At 37.8% G+C, this 22,657-nt stretch overlaps 1 protein-coding gene across 8 annotated transcripts in view; it reads right to left on the reverse strand.

Annotated features, from left to right (window-relative positions):
- Positions 1-22,657, reverse strand: part of TLE4 (TLE family member 4, transcriptional corepressor) — a 165,118-nt gene that overhangs the window by 70,210 nt on the left and 72,251 nt on the right. For 4 of the 8 annotated variants that reach the window (XM_070050442.2, XM_070050454.2, XM_070050470.2 and 1 more), the window contains 2 exons: positions 6,923-7,124; positions 5,640-5,656 (listed from right to left, as the gene is read on the reverse strand). In XM_070050442.2, the coding sequence (XP_069906543.1) occupies positions 5,640-5,656; positions 6,923-7,124 (219 nt within the window). Of the gene's footprint in view, positions 1-5,639; positions 5,657-6,922; positions 7,128-22,657 lie in introns of all 8 variants that reach the window. The other 4 variants (XM_070050438.2, XM_089336453.1, XM_070050461.2 and 1 more) reach the window with 1 other exon arrangement.

The following is a 22,657-nucleotide window of genomic DNA, read 5'->3' on the forward strand; positions in this document are numbered from 1 at the left end:
GAATTATGGTAGAATTAGGCAGTGACATAGGGAAAACTTAGCAGTGAGGGAGTCTCACTTTTAGATTATGATTTAGATTAAGACACACTCAAGAGATACACTACCATGAAGTAGAAAGGATCCTATTAGGATCCCATTTCAAGAAAAGCAATTACTCAAAATAATTGAAGTTGGATTATAGACAGGATATGAGAAGACATCAAAAATTATAATCAGTGATTAGGGGCATTATGGTTATTCAAAAATATTTAGAGAATCATGTCCAATTTACATCTTGAGCACTTAATGACAAAATGAACGTTATCTGGGATGTCCTTTAAAAACTTTCATAACCAAAAAGGAACAGATAAAAATGTGGCTAAATATGATAGGTAGCTTGTGTACCTAGCTGTTGGGTGTCTGGAGTTTCTTTGTCCTCTGTAATATGTTTCTAATCTTAATAACAGAATAGACTGAGTCACCAAAAGGACTTTCCTTGGAGGACAGCATTGGCTATAGGACCTTGGACAGGGCTCTCACACTTTAAACCTTTCCTCATGTACGAAACAGGGTAAGCACCCTCACAGGTAAAATCTAAACTAGGAGCCATTCCTTTAGTGGGAAATGGCTCAAGGGAGAGCAGTGGGATTGAGTGGATAAGTTGGTAATGTCCAAGTCACAGGCCTCAAGTAGCCGCTCAAGATTATTGACAACGAGGGGGAAAAAACAGATATAGAAAGTCCACTATTATTTTGCTTGTTTGTTTAGACCAGTATTTTATTTTATTAGTATTTTACTGATTTTAGTATTTTATCGATTCCACCCATTCTCCCCTTTGAAATCTAGCCTTTTATTACATTATATCTTTGTTTCTATAATGTGTCCTTCTAAAGTCAATAGCAATGCAAATTTACCACATCACACTTTCTCCCAAACGATAATGCTATCTTTTTAAAATATTTATTTGAAAGGCAGAGGGACGGAGAGAAATAGAGAGAGAGACAGACAGACAGACATACCTTACATCCACTGGTTCACTCTCCAAATGCCCACAGCAGCTAGTACTGGACTAGGCCAAAGCCAGGACCCTAGAATGCCATCTGGCTCTCCCACATGGCAGGGACACAGGCATTGGGCATCATCTACTGCCTTCCCAAGCAAATATTAGCACGAAGCTAAGTCTAAAGGAGTAGCTGGAACTCAAACTGGCACTCCAATGGGCAATCCAACATAGGATGAACCTGCTGCACCACAGTGCCCACCCCAACATTCTTATGTTGAAGGAGTGTGTAAGGAAGGAATGAGTGCAGGGTCAAAACAAAACTGTCTGGGCCAAGTGGTTAGCCGCTCTCCTGCTAATTCCTTTCCTTCTCAAGTGGTTTCTTCTCTGCTATTTTCCCATGTGGGACCTTTCAGAAGGTATAGCATACTTAACATACAGAGGGTTGAAGGTACTCTTTTTAGACTGATATTCCCAGGAGACAGGAAAAATAGGAGGAAGGGGAAAATGCACACAGGTTACACAATATCCTGGAATAGAACCTTGGCCATTAGATCAACCATTAAGTCTTAATGTGAAAAACACTCATAGAAGCAATTATTGTGTTAATTTGGACTAAAAACTTACTTTCACCTCACCACCCAAATAATATGGCAAAAGGTGCTTTTTTGGCCTAAATTATACATGTCAATTTGAACATAAAAACAACCTTCCACTGATAAACCTTTACTGTCAATGTAAAATAACTAGGAGAAAAACAATGTATGATTTTTTTTTTTAGTTATCCACCAAAATGGAGTCGGGGTGGAATAAACAAGGATTGCTCGAAACACAACCGATGAATGGATCATCACGAAAACCTTTACACAAAATAAAGAAATCACACAGGAGAAGGAATACAGTATATACGCCCACAGAAAAGTACTTACCTTGATAATAATTATATGTAAATTTTAAAAAAAGTATACTATCCATACTCATCATACCGGCAGCATGTCAAACACTACATGAAGTTCCCTAACAGTGTACTGCGTAAAAGCATACTTAAACATTGTGGGGGGCATTTTAAATTGGTACTGAGCTTGTGGAGATCAGCTTGGCAATGATCATTCTCTGATGATACCATTCTAACAAAATAACAGAAAGAACAACATCATTCAGAGGGAAAAGAATGTTTTTACTTCTGCTAGATTTTACAAATACAAAAAGATAAATCCTTCAGAGACCTGACCTGATAAAGTTACTGCACTCAGATGAAACACAGGACAACCAATGTAGATACATAAATTACTTATGGAATAATACAGAAAACACAATATTAGCATCTCAGTGGAGGCAGTGGAGCTTGTCAGTACTTGGTGATAGTGAACTCTGTTATTTCAACTTAAAGGAGTCTTGATTTTGGTGCCTATTCCTTGCTAAAAGGTATTAGAACATGTAGACATGGGGCTTAGGACAAAATACTAATTCTCAGCCTCAGATTCCTACCAAATTTCAGGCAATTTGGTCTTCCCAGCTCTAAATATTTGTTCTCATTTCACAGGACTAGACAGAAACCCGCAGAACTTCAGGCAGGTGACTCCTTCTCTACGAACTGGTACCTTCCAGCACTGGGAAGCTGCTGGCAGCATGTGGGAATATTCTGTCATTACAGTAAAGCCAACCACTTTTATCCTTCAGTCTTCAGAGGAAGGAACGGGAAATGGAGGCTCCACTGCCTCAGTAAATATTTCCAGGATTGTACTCATGCCTATTCTAGGGATGAGAGAAACCAGCCCTGACCCAGAAAATGGAAGAACCTAGTTTGCAGGGCTTTTGGAGAGCTAAATTTGGACTTTTCATCCTACTATTAATGGTGCGAGTAGATCGATCACAGTATGTGTTTCCTACTATTTTCCAGACTCTAAAGTGGGGCTTATTGTAGGCACATGGAGTCACTGGATAGTAAAGTGACAAGCAAGGAACGCTGCAGCTTCCATGGTCCCTTACTCCAAGAGTCCTGCCAACATATTGCTCCATTTTCTCATCACCAAGGAAATTGATTCTTGGACTCCTACAGTGCTCTCTCCTTTAGATCCATATTTACATTCTCCAGCCTTGTTGAAAAACTTCAGATACAGGTCTTCAAATAACAGGCTTAGGGATGAACCTGGCTACTAGAGCTATAGAAAACAAGATCAATAAAGCCAATAGCATGTGATTTCATGTCCACAGAACTTCAAGGAGACACAGGAAAAGAAAGATAAAGGCCCAACATTAACAAGTGAATGTCTTTCATTTACTTAGCATCCAAAGGTAAAGCACCTAAATTACTCGAATCTTTACAGTAAGTTTAAATTTATATTTTATATGCTATTCTGAAATCTGCCTTGCTTAATAATCTGGAACATCAAGAAAACATTTCAAAGTGTCTCTCACAATTAAATCCATCCACAACCTTGTATAAATCAAAATTTCGCTACCATATCAAAATGTTACACTGGGGCTGGTATAACATTGCCCACATCCTCATTACATGCAACACTAATTACTACAGCAGATTCAAAATTTTCTGCACATTAGAGGCTTTTAGAGGAGCTATAAAAAATTTCAGGCACCATTAATTTAAATTTGTATTGAAATTTCCTTTTGACAGATGGCCAAAAATTACTTATTATTTAGAGCACCAGAGCTGCCTGTTTGCACATTAGAAGAGGAAAGGGAAAAATTAAAAGCAAGAAGGAAAATTTATGTCACGTTCATTACCTGTTAAATGTTAAGGAGCATTATCCTGCATGAATAAATTATTTCATACCAGCCCAACTCCAGCTGCAGGCAACCAGTATGCTCTTGCTGATAAAAACCATCCTGAGTCACACAGAAGACAATCATAAAAAGTCCCTCTTAAACAGAATAGTTTACAGGAAGTTGAAGGCAACTGGTGGAACAAGCAAGTGTTTCTCTGAGCACCACAGAACACATTTAAGAAAATGAGCAAACTATTTCAACTTGCAAAGATAGAGGACAGCCCCAGATCAGACATAACTTCAAATCTGAGAATGGTACCCAACACAAACATCTAGTCATAGCCACCATTCCATAATAAATCAAGGCAAAAATCACCCAGCTCTATTTCCTTTTTGTTTTACCCTTGGCTTCCAGCTATCTAGACACTTCCAGGCTCACCCTGAATGATTTGTAGATGATTTCAAAATACACCCTACTCCTGTGTAAGGGAACAGAAAATGTAACTGACACAAAAGTGTGCACTGGAGTATAAATATTTTCACAGTCTGCTGGGAGTGGGGCATGAGAGGAGGCTTTTGTTTAATTCTCTGGCCTGCCTCGAGGTATGTATTTATCATAAGAAGTCAGGGAATGTTTATAATGTGGCTTCAGCACAACTACATAGGCTTTCCAAGGGCTGCTATCAGCTAACCCTGGTCAATGCATTTACTTATTACTTTGTAAGTACACGTGTGGAACACTTACTACACTCTGATTAGGAATTTTTTAATCTAGGTATTGATATGCATATTATATTACAAGATATGCAACTATAAATGCATAATGAAATAATTCAATGTGTGTAGTTCCAATTGTAAGTGTTGACATTTAAATAGAAGAGCAGATGTCCTTTCAAATTACAAAGATTTTTGAAGGGTAAAACAGATATTCTTAATTTTTATTACCCATTATTTCAGGGCTCAGAGAGTCATCTCAATTTCCTTTTATTGTAAAAGGACAAAGAGTAAAGAGGCATTCAAGGTGACAGTACAGGTGAGTGCAAGGAAAGATTTTAGTCTTCATATACATAACTTCCCTGGAAACTATCAGATATGTAACTACCTATGCTCCAAATATCTACTTGTTATACAATACAAAAAAAGACACTGACAGCATCTATACTTTGGCCAATGCTTAAGAACTATCTTTTCCTTCTAATTGGTTAAGTAACACATGGTGTATGTAATACAATGGCACATTTACATTTATGCCTGGTTCAAAAGTAATCAAGGGAATTTCTATACTTTACTCATTCCCTCCCACAGCAGCCCATTTTCTTGCTTGTTCAGTAAAATATACTTAGTATATCCCACTCTGGTGTTATCCAAATCATCAGGCCCTAGATACTCCTTTCTTCCCAACATCTTGTCAAGAAAGATACAGAAGGCAGATGAAATAGTTGTAAGACCTAAGTAGAGTTAATCAGCTATCTGGAAACCAAGATGTTGCTTACAAAATAAAATTCTCTCTAGTGAAGAAAAATGCTCTTAAATGTCTTGATAAAGATTTCTGTAGGTTGAAATTGATTCCCCAAATATGAGACTAATTTCCTTATAAACCAATGTATTTGCTTCATTTCATTATCTCTAATGGCCAAAGTCTAAGTGAAGAAAAGCAGCTACTCTTTTTCACATGGCACCAGTAATAAAATGGGTAAAGTTAGCCAAATCGGATATGTCAACTTTGGACCCCCCAATCTGACTCTGAGACAGAGATGGAACCACATTTTCAAGAACCTCAAGCACACACGTGGAAACTAATCAAAAATGCAGTTAACCACTATTTGGCAAAGCCCACCAAATCATTCTCAAAATTCAGAGTCCACTACAAGATTCATTCAGATCGTTTAAAATCTTTCTAAGTCATTCCTTCATCTGTGAATTTTGAGTCCTACCTTGATGGAGTCTCTGTCTATAGGCAAAACAGCAGCAACACAAGCAAAGTGGTGGGAAGAAGGAGAAAAGAAAATTACTAGGTTAGTTTATACAAAATCATACATTTATCAAACCTGATCTCTGATTAATAATAAATTACACAGATGCCAACCTTGCAATAAGGTTAATTATTAATACTTCTCAGCCAGATTCACAAAACACCAATCTATTGGACACAATTTCACAAGGACCAACACTAGACATTCTTGTTGCTGTTCCTTATCAACTTTTCTACTTATAAAAGTGTTTACAATCATGCATCAGCTCTTGCCTATAGCATTAAGATAACTAGATGACAAATATTACAGTGTTTCCAACATCAGAGATGGGAAATTTATGCTTGTGTGATAAAAATCATTTATCTAAGATTATAATTCTTAGTAATGACACTGAAATAGGAGTTGATGTGAGCTTTTAATTATGAACCACACCCTTCAAACCAATGAACTGCTCATACGCCAAGTAAATTCCTACAAAGGAATGTTGGGAGAGGCTTTTTTCTTTGCTTTCCTGTCATTAACTAATAAAAATAATTATTAGGCACAGTGCAGACATACACAGTCGAATCAGAATGTCTCTATACCTTCATCCATCTTAGTGGAGGGAAGGAAGCACAACTGGCCTTTAAATCAATTAACTGCATAAATAATTGAGTCATTCTTATCAGAAGAAATTAGTTAATTTCATGCTTCTAAACAGACTGGGTGAAATGTAGTTAAGCCAACAGATTTCATTAATTTGGGCTGTACCTTTTCAATTACTAGGACTGCTGATATTATTTTCTACCATGAGATTTTTACCCCCCCCATATAGCCCCATATAGATAGGCTCATCTGACTTATAAACTATAAGTGCTTCAGACAAATAACAAGTGAGCCTCTATCAGTAAGTCTGCTGCCCCAAAATAAATTCAGTCAAAATCAACTATCAATGCAACACATTATTTCAAACACTGCACTGTGGGATTTCACTACTGATTTTGACTTGGGGAACACAGGGAGGGATCAGAGGGATTAACCAGGTAACAGTCCCCTTGCCTTTGGGGAGGGCATATACTCTTGCCAACCACCAGGGTATCACTTGGCAAATGACTGCTCCAAATAATTAATTTACCTGCCAGCAGAAATTCTGTTTAGTCACTGGCAAAATCAAATTCAGAGCAGAATTGACAATGGTATCCAATACCTACTCTTTGCAGCAGGAAGGTAATCTCAGACACTGACAGCCCAAGAGGATTGCTCACCTCTTTGGTGATCGTTTTCATGGTGCTTCTTCTCATCTTTAATTGGAAGGTGAGATTGGCCTCCCAGGGCACTAGAGAGGGCTAGTAGCCCAGCACTGCTGCCGATGGGTGGAATAGCAGGTGGCTGAAGCCCTGAAGGGTGTGGAGTCAGAGGCACTGGCAGACCATGTCCATGTGATAAATGCTGAGCCTGGAGTTGTTGCTGCTGTGAAAAATTAGACACAGATATTGAATTTGTCCCCCAGTATCTACCCCTACTCCAACAAAATGAGATTGGAGGTGCAAATAAACAAAACAAAAAAAAAAAAACCACAGTACCCATTAAGGAATGATTTATCTCTAACAGATATTTTTAAAAGGAAGAAGGAAAAGAGGTACAGATTTGATAAATGCTACCTTTCTTACTTAGATTTTTGGGTTTTGCACATATACTGTAAATAATTTTTAAACACTGAAATTCTCTAAGTAATTTTTAAAAGCTTAAATGCAAATAGCTTTCTTTAACCAAGAGTCTTTATTTTGTTCCCCCCAAAATAAAAATAAAGCCTTGCTATCATATATTTCTAGAAAAACATACACATGAACAACTGTTAAAGCAGTTATATTGAACAAAAAAAGCTGAAAATTGAGAAAATTAGTGTTAAACAGTTCTCCCAGAACCGCTGCACAGCATGCAGTGAGAGTTAATTTGAAAGAGAAAACCTGAATTAACAACCCAGAAAAGGAAACTGGTTGCAGCCACCGTTTTTAAGCCCTTTAAGTGTCCTCAGCGGTACTTGAGCAAATTACTAAAGAAAATCTAATGTAGCAAGGCTTGGGTCCTCCTGTAGGCTTGCTCAATAATGCTGAAATAATTGGGCACTCTGTGCACGTTTAGTGATGCTCGAATGAAAAGCTAGAGGCCTGCCCTTGTACTCTTCTCTAGCGGCCGACTCTGTGTTGTGACAGGTTTATTTGAGTGGGACTGTGATGCATGCACCAGTAACTGCGCTGACAAGAGTTTAAAGTCATTTTTACCAGCATACTGGCAACACACAGAGAAAGCCCTCAAGAGGCTGGAATGGGAGTGCTTGACCTCAGCCGAGGCTGCATCAAGCTCAGCTACAGGAACCACTGTGGGCAGCCCTGTTGCCTCTTCTGAGTGCAAAGCAGGGAGGAGGAAAAGAGGGAGGATGCTAAGTTAAATATATCCCTCAATAGGAATCCCTTCAACTCAAAGCCCTATTGAACAATACTCTCCCAAAAGAAATGTTGGCTAATTCAAGACTAACTTTTATAGTGATTAAATTTTAATTACTGTCTTTAAATAAGCCACGTTCACATCTAAACTATGATAGCCAAAGAATCCCTTCTATAATTTTCTTTCCAAGCAAGATGCCATCAAATAGCATTAAAAATTAAATTATTCCAGTCCGAAAGATCTTGACATACTTTTTAAAAATACTTCAAATAAAAAAGTGAGCATCCTTTCACCTCTCCAAATTACTTTTATTTTCTTCCTTTTCCTCAGGTCTTCCTGTGTTTGAAAAATATTAATTAGTACTTTCTTCCTATTGACCTGCACCTATTTGCTAGCTACACATACTTAAAATATGGTCAATGAAATAAAGTAGGAACACTATGAAATTAAGTTTACACACATGAAATGGAAAAGGGGGGCAGTATGTATACACTCTACCAACCAAGTTCTACCCTCAAAGTTCTGCCAAAGACTTTCCTAACAGGATATTTCAAAGTAATAGAGTTCTCCATTTGGACGTATAAAATCACATTCACAATTCTTTACATATTATTTGTGACCACAAAGTGTAAGCACACAATTATATTTTCCAAATACATAGAAAATAACATCTGTAAAGAAAACATAGGGACTTTAGGCAAATATACAGTTGCTTACTTCAAAACCTTATTCAACTGAAATAGCCAGAAAATCACACCAATTCTCTTCCCCCTCTAAATTCCCCTAACAGTTCACATATACAGTTTGGGTACAAAGTTTCTTTCAGTCTTTGGAGTGCAATTAACAAGCATTCTGAAGAACCCACATACACAACTAGGTCTCTCTTACTTCAGTTCCCAAACTCTAAGCTCTGGGAGAGCTCACATGAACACTCACACATTATATGATCGATTTTAAAGTATGTCTATTTCATTACATATTAAACCAACAAACACAAAATCTCTGTCCAAACCAGTAACACCTGTAATGATTCACTTTGATTATCCTTCTCTCACAGGATAAAAAAGTAAGCACTAACTGTATTTTTTCCAATAATTCCAAATCTTTTCAAAGGCAGAATATATGCCCATCCCCATTTGTCTATTGCACAAGACATTTATGGTAGACTCCTTGGAGTCCTCACCTCATCCTACTCTATATCAAAAACAACTCTAAAATGACCTCTTCCTCTTCATGCTTGTCTTAGAGAAAGCAGGCTCCTCTTTGCTCTAAGTTGGCCCCTCTCCACCTGCACAAGCTGTTACTGTCTTTTCTCTCCCTTAATTTTCCAGTGCTGTCTCTTGTTGTCAGGTGTCTGTCACTAACCGCGTCCTGCTTGAAACCTTAATTCCAGAGTCCTTAACATTTTGTTTATGATGAACTATCCATGTGAAGTCAAAAGAATTTGAAATAGCGCTTTACAGGTGGGGAGAAAAAAATCTCACTGTACTTTAATAACTTTCTGTGTTCTCCACGGCACCTCACACAGTACCTTACATGCTGCTAGCAGTTCATAAACATTTGTTAAGTTTAATTAAAATAACCTTTCTTTGCCCACTTCAGCTACTGCCTATATAGATGTTCCTGTCTTTAAAGAGGCAAACCTTCTTAAGAATTCACGTTAATCTGCTGCTCCACTTCCCACCACTCTCCCACCCCAATGCACACACATGCTCCTCACACCCTGTCGTCTGCACTCCAGGCCCATTTTCCTCATAAAACCAGGGACCACTGAGACAGAGGGACTCAAGCTCTCACAGTTTTCTTTTTTTTTTTTTTTCTTTTTGACAGGCAGAGTGGACAGTGAGAGAGAGAGAGACAGAGAGAAAGGTCTTCCTTTTCCATTGGTTCACCCTCCAATGGCTGCAGCGGCCGGCACGCTGCGGCCGGCGCACCACGCTGATCCGAAGGCAGGAGCCAGGTGCTTCTCCTGGTCTCCCATGGGGTGCAGGACCCAAGGACTTGGGCCATCCTCCACTGCACTCCCTGGCCACAGCAGAGAGCTGGCCTGGAAAAGGAGCAACTGGGACAGAATCCGGCGCCTCGACCGGGACTAGAACCCGGTGTGCTGGCGCCGCAAGGCGGAGGATTAGCCTAGTGAGCTGCGGCGCCGGCAGTTTTCTTTTTTCTGACCCATTTGCAGCCACAGACAGCACATCCTCTTTGCTTAAACTCTCCTCCAGTGCTTCATGAACACTGAAGCGACCACCAGGGTTGGCCTTGCTGTGCCTCTCTGCCTGCTCCTGTTCTATTTCCTTCATGGCCTTTGCTCTTTCTGCTCCTTTACTCTGGCTTTACCCACATCTATGCAAACCACTCCCACAACTCTGGATCCCAAGCTCCTTAATCCCTCCTAGCCTAACTTCTAGGCAGACAAGTCCACGTGGCAGTCCAGCATCACCTGAAAAGGAAACTGTCTGACACAAACCCATAAACAACTTCCACTGGCTCAAGCTATCAATCACCATCAACTTGTTTTTCTTCCATGCTGCTAAATTCATCCCATCAAGTCCTATCAATTCTGTGACCATATTAGCTAAATTCTTACCACTGAAACACTGATGACTGCAAGTCTCCAGTAGCTCATTTCAGTTCTAAAGAGCATTTAAGCATCACTACTGCCAGTTATTTCCACTAAATTCATGTCATTCCATGACTTTCAGGACAAGCCCCGCATTAGTTTATCTAAAATGTACACATCCATTTCGGCTCAGCTCAGGTTTTACCTGCTCCCTTAAGGTGTCTATGAAAATCCCACGTATCTACTACTTTCAAAGGACACCCTATGTCATTCATTGGCTATGTGCCTCATGAAAGTACTGTTAATCACTTTTTTCTGGGTAAGAAGACCCTGACTAGCCAGAGACTATCAGATTCTGAAGAAGAGAGACTCAGTTTCCCACATATACTATGGACTTAATAAACAAGAATAATCTGAAATTGTTGATAATAAAGGCTTTTTTTTCATACATTTTTATATACATACATACATCTATATATTGCCATAATACCTTTAATTAGAGCTGTTTCTTTTGAATTTTGCAATCCCTTGATATTCCTTGTACATAATAGGAACTCAAGTAGGTAAACTAATGTCAGTACCAATTTTATAAATTGGTGAGTTTTGGTTCTATTTTCTTGCATCTATCTCCATCTTCAGAATTTCAAGTGAAACCAGAAGAATTGACAAAGTCAGCTGCTTGTACTGTAACTGTTCATTTAAGTACTTTTAAAATAAGCAAATATTAAAAATGAACAGGTCTGATATTCAAGTGATTAAGCTTTGCACTTATTGTTACATTCTGTTTTTAAATTTTACTATAAATTATGAATGGGCTCAAATATATCCACTACAGAGCTTTCCCTAACTAATGGAACTCAAACTATTTAGTCATATGTCTACTTATTTAAGCCTTCTAATAAATTAAGTTTCTGCTACTAGATAGAGAGGTCTCCCATACTCTGGCTTCAACAAACAGTGACATCCTATGCAATCAAAGAATTATATCAAAACTAAAAAACTAACATCAGTACATTAATAGTGAAACTGTGGACTTCATTAAGATTTCCCTAGTTGTTCCACTAACATCATTCTTCTGTCATTGAGTTGAAACCAGAAACCACATAACATTAAGAGATTTAATTTTTCATTTGCTACAATAAAATCCTTTCCAAGATCTTATGAATGGAAACAATCAAATCACACACACATTAGTTAGTAGTATTTTAGAAGAGAAAACAAAATGAGAAGGACCTACCATGAACACATGTCAAAAGTCATCCAATGTACACACAAAATATCAAACCAGAAAAGTATACTCAGTAGGGTGTCCTGTTCAAAGGAACCATTTTTACCAAGTGTTTTTACAATATAAAAAAGACAGAATGAGATTAGGTTAACAAAAGGTTTGTCATAATAATATAAGACAGACTTTGAAATAATACAGAGAGGGTTAGATGGTGGAATAGGGAAGGAAACTTACTGTTCTAGTCTAGGGGAAGATAGTTAAAAAAAAAAAAGTGAAGAGAGTCTAGTCTCAGGGAATCAGTTAGAAAAAGGCAAGGGAAACTCCACGCAAATTAGAGGGACACTGTGGACCTACGTGGAGAGTGTGGACACGCACAACTCAGGACTCCAGCAGCCAAGTGGAGAGTGAGGTGAGACCAGACTGCAGTAGCCCAAGCCACTGGTGATATAGCTAAAGGAACAGCCTGGTCTGACGATGGCTTGGAGCACTCTGGAACAAAGTGTACTTACTTGCCAACCCAGAGGGGAAAAAAAGTGGGCACATTTCTTCCCCCTAGCTGGGAGAATTGACAGTGGGCTGGGAGCTCATGACTGTGGGAGCTTTGTGTGCCAGGACTGTGAAAGTGCTGTGGTTGCGTGGGAGGGCATAGGGTATGGCTGGAATGTTGGGCAATCACTGTGGGTGGCTCTATATGCTCCAGGCTCTGTGACTCCCTGGTGAGGGTCATTGCTGCAGGATCGATGTTCACACCAAGGACTGCACAGATCTTTGTGGGGTTCCTGTGGCAGTGCTAATAAAAACTGAACCCACGCATGGGTCTCCTTTGTGGAGAGAGGGTGAGTGTGAGACTACACCAACAGAGCTAAACAAACATCACATCTGATTAAAAAGAAAAAAGAGATTTATCACACCCAACCTGGGTGTCACCTTAGACACTCCCCTCACCCTGAAGCACTGAACAGAGCTCCCTGACCATACACAGCACACACCTCTGGGTATTCACTGAAAGAGTGGACACTCCACTAAGCCACAGAGGCATAGTTCAAAGATAAAAGCTATCACAGGGAGGAAAAAAAAAGTATCACCACAAATGCCTATTAAAAAATATAACAATTCAAGCCACAAGAATAAGGAATACAACATGACACCCCCAAAAGAACACAACACTTACACAATACTAGAATGTGAAGATGAAGAGACTGAAGAAATGCCAGAAACAGAATTCAAAAAATTGATCATAAGATTACTTAGAAGTAATGAGAAGCAAATTCATGAACTAAAGAATTCCCTACATGACATGAATGAAGACTTTTCTGAAAAATGAAATTTTAAAGAGAAACCAAAATGAAATAATAAAAATGAAGGATTTGACAGAGTAAAAAAAAATACAATGGAAAGCCTTAACAACAAAATTGGTGAGGCAGAAGAAAGAATATCTGAGTTAGAAGACAAATTTTACAGTCGGGTCAAAAAAAAGAGGAGAAGAATTAAGAAAACTAAAAACCAGTGTTGGAGATTTATGGGATACTATCAAATGACCCATTAAATGGGTCTTAGAGGAGTTCCTGAAGGCGTGGAAAGAGAGAATGAATTATAAAGCCTTTTTAGTGAAATAACTACAGAAAACTTCACTAATTTGGAGAAAGAAAGGGACATCCAAATACAGAAAGCACATAGAACTCCTAACAGACATGGCAAGAAAAGATTCTCACCATGACACATTGCCTAGTCAAACTCTCCACAATAAAACATAAAGAAAGGATTCTAAAAGGTGCACAAGAGAAACACCAGATTACTTTCAGAGGATCATCCATTAGACTCACAGCAGATTTCCCATCAGAAACCTTACAGGCTAGGAAAGAATGGTGACATATATTCTAATTCTGAAGAGAAAAAAAATTGTTGACCCAGAATACTGTATCTCACAAAGGTATCATTTATGAATGAAGGTGAAATAAAGACCTACCATAGCAAACAGAAATTGAAAGAATCTGTCACCATTCATCCAGCCTTAAAAGATACTTAAGGATGTACTACACAAAGAAACACAGAAACCAAGAAACATGATTAGCAGTATGAAAGAAAAGTGAAGGCATAAAATCTCCCAGTAAAAGTACAAAAGAAATCCAAACTAAGTAGGAATATTTATAGAAAAATGGCAGGGAAAAGTTGTTACTTATCAATAGTCAATTTGAATATAAATGACCTTAACTCTCCAGTTAAAAAATACAGACTGGCTGAATGGATTAAAAAGCAAAACCCACCTATTTACTGCCTACAAGAAACACATCTTACCAATAAATATACATGCCAACTGAAAGTTAAAGGATGGATGAAGATATTCCAGGCTAATAGAAACCAAAAAAGAGCTGGTGTAGCCATCTTAATAGCACACAAAATAACTTTAACACAAAAATTGTTAAAAGGGACAAAGAAGGGCACCATGTAATGATTAAGAGATAATTCAATAGGAAGATGTGACTATTAAAAACATATACACACCTAATTAGAGGGCACCTGGCTATTCAAAAGAAATGTTGATGAATTTAAAGGGAGACTCACAGACTCCAATACAACAGTAATAGGGAGTTCAATACTCCACTTTAAGCAATGGACAGATCAACCAGACAGAAAATCAGTAAGAAGACAACATATTAAATTGACAGTAGAGACCAAATGGACTTAGTGGATATCTACAGAACCTTTCACCCTACACTAGCAGAATACACATTCTTCTTACCACTGCATGGAATTTTCTCTAGGATAGACCACATGCTAGGCCATAAAGCAACTCTCAGAAAGTTAAAAAAAAAAAAAAAAAAAAGAAATCATACCATGTATCTTCTCTAACAACAACAGAATAAAGCTGTAAATCAATAAGTCAAGAATTTCTAAAACATATGCAAACACATGGATCCTGAACAACATGCCTGTGAATGAACAATGAATCATAGAAGAAATCAAAAAAGAAATCAAAAAATTTCTGGCAATGAATGAAGACAAAAATATAACATATCAAAACTTACGGGATACAGCAAAAGCAGTGTTAAGAAGAAAGTTTATGGCAACTGGTGCCTACGTCAAGAAATTGGAAAGGCACCAAATAAATGAGGTATCAAAGCATCTAAAGTACCTAGAAAAACAACAGCAAATCAAACACAAAACTAGTAGATGAAACAGTTAAAATTACAGAAGAAAAAAACAAAATTGAAATCAGAAAAATACAAAAGATCAGTGAAATGAAGAGCTGGATTTTTGAAAAAATAAACATAATTGACACACAACTGCCCCAACTAACCAATAAATAAATAAATAAATAAGAGAAGACCCAAATTAATAAAATTAGAGATGAAAAAGGAAATGTTAACAATAGACACCCTAGAAGTAAAAAATTCATCAGAAATTACTACAAAGAGCTGTATGCCAGCAAAGTGAGAAACCTAGAAGAAATGGATTTCTGGAAACATACAGCCTACCTAAATTGAGGCATGAAGACATAAAAACCCAAACAGACCAAAAGGTAGAAATTGAATCAATAGTAAAGATCCTCCCAAGCAGAACTATGAAGCAAGACCCCTACCTTAAACATCTTACACAAAAATCCACTCAAAATGGATCAAAGAGCTAAAGCTACGACCCAATACCACCAAATAATTAGAGAACATTAGGGAAACCGTACAAGACATTGACATAGGCAAAGACTTATTGGAAAAGAACTCAGAGGCATAGGCAATCAAAGCCAACATTGACATGGGATTTCATCAAATTGGGAAGCTCATGCATCGCAAAAGAAAGACTGTGCAATGTGAAGAGGCAACCGGCAGAATGGGAGAAATTATCTGCGAACTATGCAACTGATAAAAGATTAATAACCAGATATATAGAGATCAAGAAACTCAACAACAACAAAACAAACAACCCACTTAAGAACTGGGCAAAGGACTTAAGCAGGCATTTTTCAAAAGAAGGAATTCAAATGGAAACAGACACTTACAAAATGCTCAGGATCAGAAGCCCTCAGGGAAATGCAAATCAAAACCACAATAAGGTTTCACCTCACCCCCTAGAATGTCTTCCATACAGAAATCAACAAACAACAAATGCTGGTGGGGAGCAAGGTACCCTAATCCACTGTTGGTGGGAATGTAAAAAGGTATAGTCACTGTGGAAGACAGTATGGAGATAACTCAGAAATCCGAATATAGACCTACAATATGACCCAGCCATCCACCTCTGGGAATTTATCCAAGGGAAATAAAATGACCATATGAAAGATTTATCTGTTCCCCCAGGTTTATTGTACCTCAATTCACAATAGCTAAGATATGGAATCAACCAAAATGCCCATCAACTGAAGACTGGATAAAGAAATTATGGGATATGTACAACTTGGAATACTACAAAGCAGTAACAAAAAAATGAAACTGTGTCATTTTCAATAAATGGATGAAACTGGAAAACATCATATGTAGTGAAATAAGCCAGTCTCCAAAGGACAAATATCATATGTTCTTTCTGTTCTGTGTTAACCGATAGAGTACCTAAAAGGCAATCTATAGAAGTGAAATTAACACCTCAAGATGCAATGACTTTGAAAAGCCTGTGTCTTGACTACTGAAGAACATTTTTTTTTCATACAATTTGTTGGATTCTTTACTTTGTATAGAGTTAATCATTAAGGGTACACAGTTAATTGAAAACAGATCTCAGTTAAAAATAAGAATGGGAATAATGGAGGAGAAAGAGGGGTAGGAGTGTGGGTGGAAAGGTGGGTACTATGGGGGAAAACTCACTATATTCCTAAAGTTGTATTTATGAAAAGCATGAAGTTTGTATTCTTTAAAGATTTATTTATTTGAAAGGCAGAGTTACAGAGAGGCAGAGGTGGGGGTGGGGGAGAGGGAGGAAGGGAGGAAGAGAGAGAGAGAAAGAGAGAGAGGTCTTCCATCCAATGGTTCACTCCCTAGATGGCCACAAAATCTAGAGCTGCACTGATCCAAAGCCATGAGCCAGGATTGTCTTCTGGGTCTCCCATGGGGGTGTAGAAGCCCAAGGACTTGGTCCACCTTCTACTGCTTTCTCAGGCCATAGCAGATAGCTGGATCAGAAGTGGAGCAGCTTGGACTCAAACCGGTGGCCATATGGGATGCTGGCACTACAGGCAGTGGCTTTACTCACTACGCCACAGTGCCAGCCCCCAAAGTTTGTATTCTTTAAATGAAAGGTTTCTGGGGGAAATATATTAAAGTTTAAAAATATTATTATTACCTTTAAATAAAAGCAGTAAGTAACCAATCACTGAACTGAATTTCACACTTTTCTCCTTAAAAAAAGGACCTTAAATTATCAAATGTCAAAGAATATTCAAGAATTCGGTTTTAAAAAAGAATTTCTCTACAATCTTCTTGTCAACAGAGGAAAACTCAAAAGTGGATCCCTGAAAAAGGAGTCAGTTTTCCCTGGATATTATCCAAGAAGCTGAAAAGTAGTAAAATCTAATGAGCTGTACTTCAACACCAAGAAAGTCCACTGTCCTCTCCCTGCTCCTCTGTGTAATTATAGAGCAAATTAACCTGCAAAGGTTTATTGCTTTATCCAAGAGTCACACTAAGAAACATAAAAGCTCTCACCTTCCTAACATAAAAAGAACAGAAATGTATATTAAGAGTACATAATTCAACACAAATGTGTTACTGAAACAATTTAAGATAAATTGCAAACCAGCAGGTTAACATAATGTTAACTTTAAATGAAAAAAAAAAATCAAAACAAAGAATAAAAGAGGAGGGCATAGATCAGGAGTGGTGAACCTTTTTTCTGCCGAAGGTCATACAAAATTATCAACTTGAAGATTAGCCTACTACAGATTTATTGAATTTCAGGTCCCACATGCAACTGCCTTAGCAGGGACAGACCAAATGATTCCACAGATCTTAACGTGGCCCCCATGCTGGATATTCCCCATCACGGCATAGATTGCAGTGTCATTTAAACATTAAAGTAAATGCAGTCCTGTATAATCAGAATTAAGGAAAATTTTGAGAAAAATACTGGAAAATTCTTCTCAAAAACATAGCAGGCCTCTACTATCTTCAGGTGCTTTATTTAATTAAAAAGAATAGGAAACAAATAAGAAACACCACCTTCTCGTATCTTAAATCACAATACAAAATAAAGTATTCTTTCCAATCAAGCCATTCAGGAGAATAAATATTAAAATGGAATGACCTTTAATCTTAAGCAAGTACTCCATTAAGATAATTAATTTAATTCTGAAAAAATAACCAGTAATTATGTCTGAAAATATATGGCAATGAGGTGGTAGACACAGACTCAATTCTGCTAATAGCTTTTTACTGGATTTTCTGTAAGAAAGAATTATTTCCATGCAGCTTCAAGTTTGGCACAGATAACAGAAAAAGATCACTAGAGAATTGAGTTCACAGGAAATGCTATTTGAAATGTTGTCTTTTGCTGCAAACAGAGGAATTTTAGTTAATGGAAGGTCCCCAACTGCTTCATCACCAGGGACTCACTGGACAATGACCAGGCAGAAGCTGTTAAGGGTAGACCTACAGCCTCATTCTTCCATAGGAAGAATGCAACTCCAACTGGAAGCCAGCAATTTTCTCATTCACCAACCTCATCTGTACTACATTCAATGTAGCATAAGCATTCTCAAAAAGCACGCAATTGCCTTAGAAGCAATCTTGCTTGTGGTTTAAATCACAAAGTAATATCAACAAGAAAAGGGTTGGAAAAAGCCAAAAATCTGGTTTACTTTCCAACTGGTGAGCCTATTAGTATTTTTTTTCCTGAACTAGGATCTAATGAATTAATCATAAAAATAAAATTTTCTGGAGGTTTGTCTATGTTATAAATGGGAAATTTTTAGAAAGTTTAACATCTTATGAAACTAATGCTCCTATTTTGTTAATGTTAGTCATTAAAGTCACTAACCTAAGAGAATGGGCTCAGAAAAGTTTTCATTAGTTCTGAGAACTTTAAAATAGTAAAGCTGCATTTAAAAAAGCCTCTATGTCAGATTCTTCCAGTAATTCTGCATTTAATCTAATTGATTTGTGAACTTCAGAGATGTACTGAATCTGAGATGTCATTTAGATGAGTTGCTTTCTAACATTTTAACCACAACTTAGGTGTGCATTACACATGCATGTGTGAGCATCTATGTATCCGTATAGAATATATATGTAAATGAAAAGAGTTTAACAAAATACCAGACACTACTATGCATCACACTTTAACACTTTCTACTCTTTAATAAAAAAAAAAAAAAAAAAAGACAAAGCAAACATACAAAAAACACTGATTATGCCCTGACTGAATTATTTCAATTTGCACTCATGAGTCTCCTGAACTGAAATCTGAAGACCACCAATCCAGGCCAATACATACAAGTGTGAAGTCCAAAGTGAGAGCTGGCAGATGTCATCAGCATCAATAAATGGAGCACAGTCCTCCACCACTCAGTCCAATAATATTCCCACCGCCCTATTAGGACACTTTCTCAACTAGGAAAGTCATAGCATAAGATGTAAGCAATCACTCATTTATACAAATAAACAGAGGTAGCCCTCCTGAAGAATTAATTCTGGAAGAGAGACTTACAGGATATGAAAGTGAACACCCTGCAAAGAGCTAGAAGATTTGAGGCCAGAAAAAAATAAACAAACAAACAACTGCAAAAGCCCAGAACAGAACAAGCACCTGCTGGGACAAATGAAGAAAAAGGATATCTGGTAGAAATCCAGTGGGCAAAGGAAAGGTCAGGTAAAACAGGAGTATTCTGGGAATCAGACTGTGCACACTAAAGGGTTTCTGCTTTTATTTAAAAAGGAGAGCTATAGGCTGTAGTTGAGTATTTGGCTCTATTTTGTTTGACAAGCTGAAACTTTAATTGCTCTTTAACTGGTACAGATAGTCATTTGTTGGTTACATGTTTTGTAAGTATCTTCTTCCAGTTTCTGGTCTCATTTTTTTAAAAGATATCCTTTGATGAAGAGATGCTTTTCATTTCATTGAGTAATATATGCTATCAATCTTTTTTTCTCGTGAATTGAGCTTTCTGTGACCCCCTTAAGAATAAACCCTACTCTACCACCACCACAACAAAATATTCGTTAAGTTTAAAGCTGTGTCTTTTTATGCTTTTAGGATTGGTTTCTGCACATTAGGAGATGCATGAACCCAATTTAATTTCTTCCACAAGAATAAACAGTTCTCCAGTCAGTGATATTTATTTATTAGTGTCCATCTTTCTCCCTCTACAGATTTGCTTGCCCACTCTCACATACATGAGCAGATCTATTTCTGAGTCCTTTTCACTATTTCACTGGCCCATATAAAGACTAGTAAGGGGCTGGCACTGTACTGTAGCAGGTAAGGCTGCCTCCTGCAGTGCCAGCATCCCATATGGGTGCCAATTCAAGCCCTGGTTGCTCCTCTTCCGGGCCAGCTCTCTGGTATGGCCTGGAAAAGCAGCAGAAGATGGCCCAAGTGCTTGGGCCCCTGCACTCCTGTGGGAGAACTGAAACAGGCTCTAGGCTCCTGGCTTTGGATCAGCCCAGCTCCAGCCATTGCAGCAGTTTGGGAAGTGAACCAGAGGATAGAAGACTGACCTCTCTCTACCTCTGCCTTTCAAATAAATAAATCTTTAAAAAACAAAAAAGACTAGTAAATACTTTCAGCTAGAGTGTGAAAACTAGCTCACACTGGCTTATACAAGTCTAAGGACTAAAAAAATACTTTAAGCTGGGAGGGGTGTGAGTGGGAGGGAAATTATGGGGGGGGGGAGCCATTGTAATCCATTAACTGTACTTTGAAAATTTATATTTACTAAATAAAAAATTAAAAAAAAATAAATAAAGATGCTGAGTTAGGGAAACTCTGAAAAAAATACTTTAAGCTACAATACAAAATTTTATTTTTTTCAAAAAAGTTCAGAATGTGACAGAGACTAGATCTGAGTATAGCAAGAATAAAAGAAATGAGACTAGCTGGAGGAATGCAGGGCTTCAAACAAATAAAAATGATGATAACCTGAGTAGGGTTTGTGACAGTACAGGCTGCAAGGAGTAGGAGTTGAAATCTACTTTTAGAGACAGAACTGAAAAGACATGGTTATGGAGGGGAAAGGGGGTGAGAATAACCAGAGGAAGTGAAGATAGTTTGTACAGCGGGGCAAATAAACAGGAAGATGGTTGTACCACTTACTCAGATATGAAAGAAGAGAGGAGGAATGGTTATATAACTATAATTTTGTCTATTTTTTATCAGATTAGAAAACTTATAGAATTTTTTTTTTGACAGGCAGAGTGGACAGAATACAACTATACATACATACCCTCAGTTGGGACAGCTGATCTGCAAATCAGCGAATTGTCAAATAAAAATGGCGTAAGTAAAAGGGGATTGATTTATTTTTAATTTCTCATATAACAACCTCAGGGGTGGAAGGATGACTTGGCACCATTAGGGCTCAGTTAACTTTTTGATTCCTTTGGCTTCTCTTATATCCCATTTTCCCCATAACAAGACAGCAGCCACAGCTCCACACACTACCTCACATCCTCACACAACCATGTCAGAATATAGAAAAGAAGAATATTCTCTCTCCATGGGTTTTTCTGTTAAGTAGGAAAGCACATCTCCTCAATCTCATTGACCTGGGTGAGGTCAAAGCCCATAGTACATCTGGAAAACACATTTGGAATGGTCTAGCCTTCACAGCAGAAGGTAGATTCTGCCTGCAAAGGATAACTGCCAAACATAGCCTGCCTTCAACATCTGTCTTTGCTCATAGGACATTCTAAAGCTATGAACTGAAATGAAAATACAACTTCTGAACTTTCAATCCAAGTAGACGGCAGCTTAAATGTGTTTTTTCCCTTCTCAACAGCTTCTTCTCCCAGATATTAACTTCTGCAGAGCTGTGTCTACAAATTGCTTTGAGTCAACTCAGCAACGCCCTAGGGAAATAAATAAAAAAAGATACAACATGACTGTCACTTTGCTTTGGGACCACAGTGCACTGCCCCTGTTGGTCAGAGAAATAACCTGAGCAAAGAAAAAACTCCTCCATTTTATGAACCTTCCAAGGAAAAAAAAAAAAAAAAAAAAAACAAAGAATATGAACATCACAAAGGGCAGACTAGCCTTGGAACTGTCTTAAGGGGATTTGGGAATGTACCATTTAGTTTTTCCTAAGAAGTCTGCATCTGTGGGTTTGGCTCCAACTCCTCTTGATTATTTCAATATCAATTATTTTTTCTTTGAGTGTTTATTGTTTCCTTTTTTCTCCCCCAGAAATCTTTTCCTTAAGGTATACAAACTTCATGCATTTCATAAATACAATTTCAGGAACATAGTGATTATTCCCACCCTACCCAATATTCCTCCCTTCTTCCCACTTCCTCTCCTATTCCCATTCTTATGTTTTACTAAGATCTACTTTCTTTAAAAAAAAAAAAAAGATTTATTTAGTTATTTGCAAGTGAGAGGTACACATATTTGCTGGTTATTAATCTTTTATCAGTTGCATAGCTCGCAAATAATTTCCCCCATTCTGTCAGTTGCCTTTTCACATTGCTGAGTGTTTCTTTTGCAGTGCAAAAGCATCCCAATTTGATATAATCCCACGTCAATGCTGGCTTTGACTGCCTGTGCCTTTGAGTTCTTTTCCAAGAAGTCTTTGCCTATGCCAATTTCTTGTAGGGTTTCCCTAATGTTCTCTAATAATTTGATGTA

Source organism: Oryctolagus cuniculus, chromosome 1 (assembly GCF_051225735.1).
Source record: "Oryctolagus cuniculus isolate XC-2025 breed Fujian yellow rabbit chromosome 1, ASM5122573v1, whole genome shotgun sequence".
NCBI classification, from domain to species: domain Eukaryota; kingdom Metazoa; phylum Chordata; class Mammalia; order Lagomorpha; family Leporidae; genus Oryctolagus; species Oryctolagus cuniculus.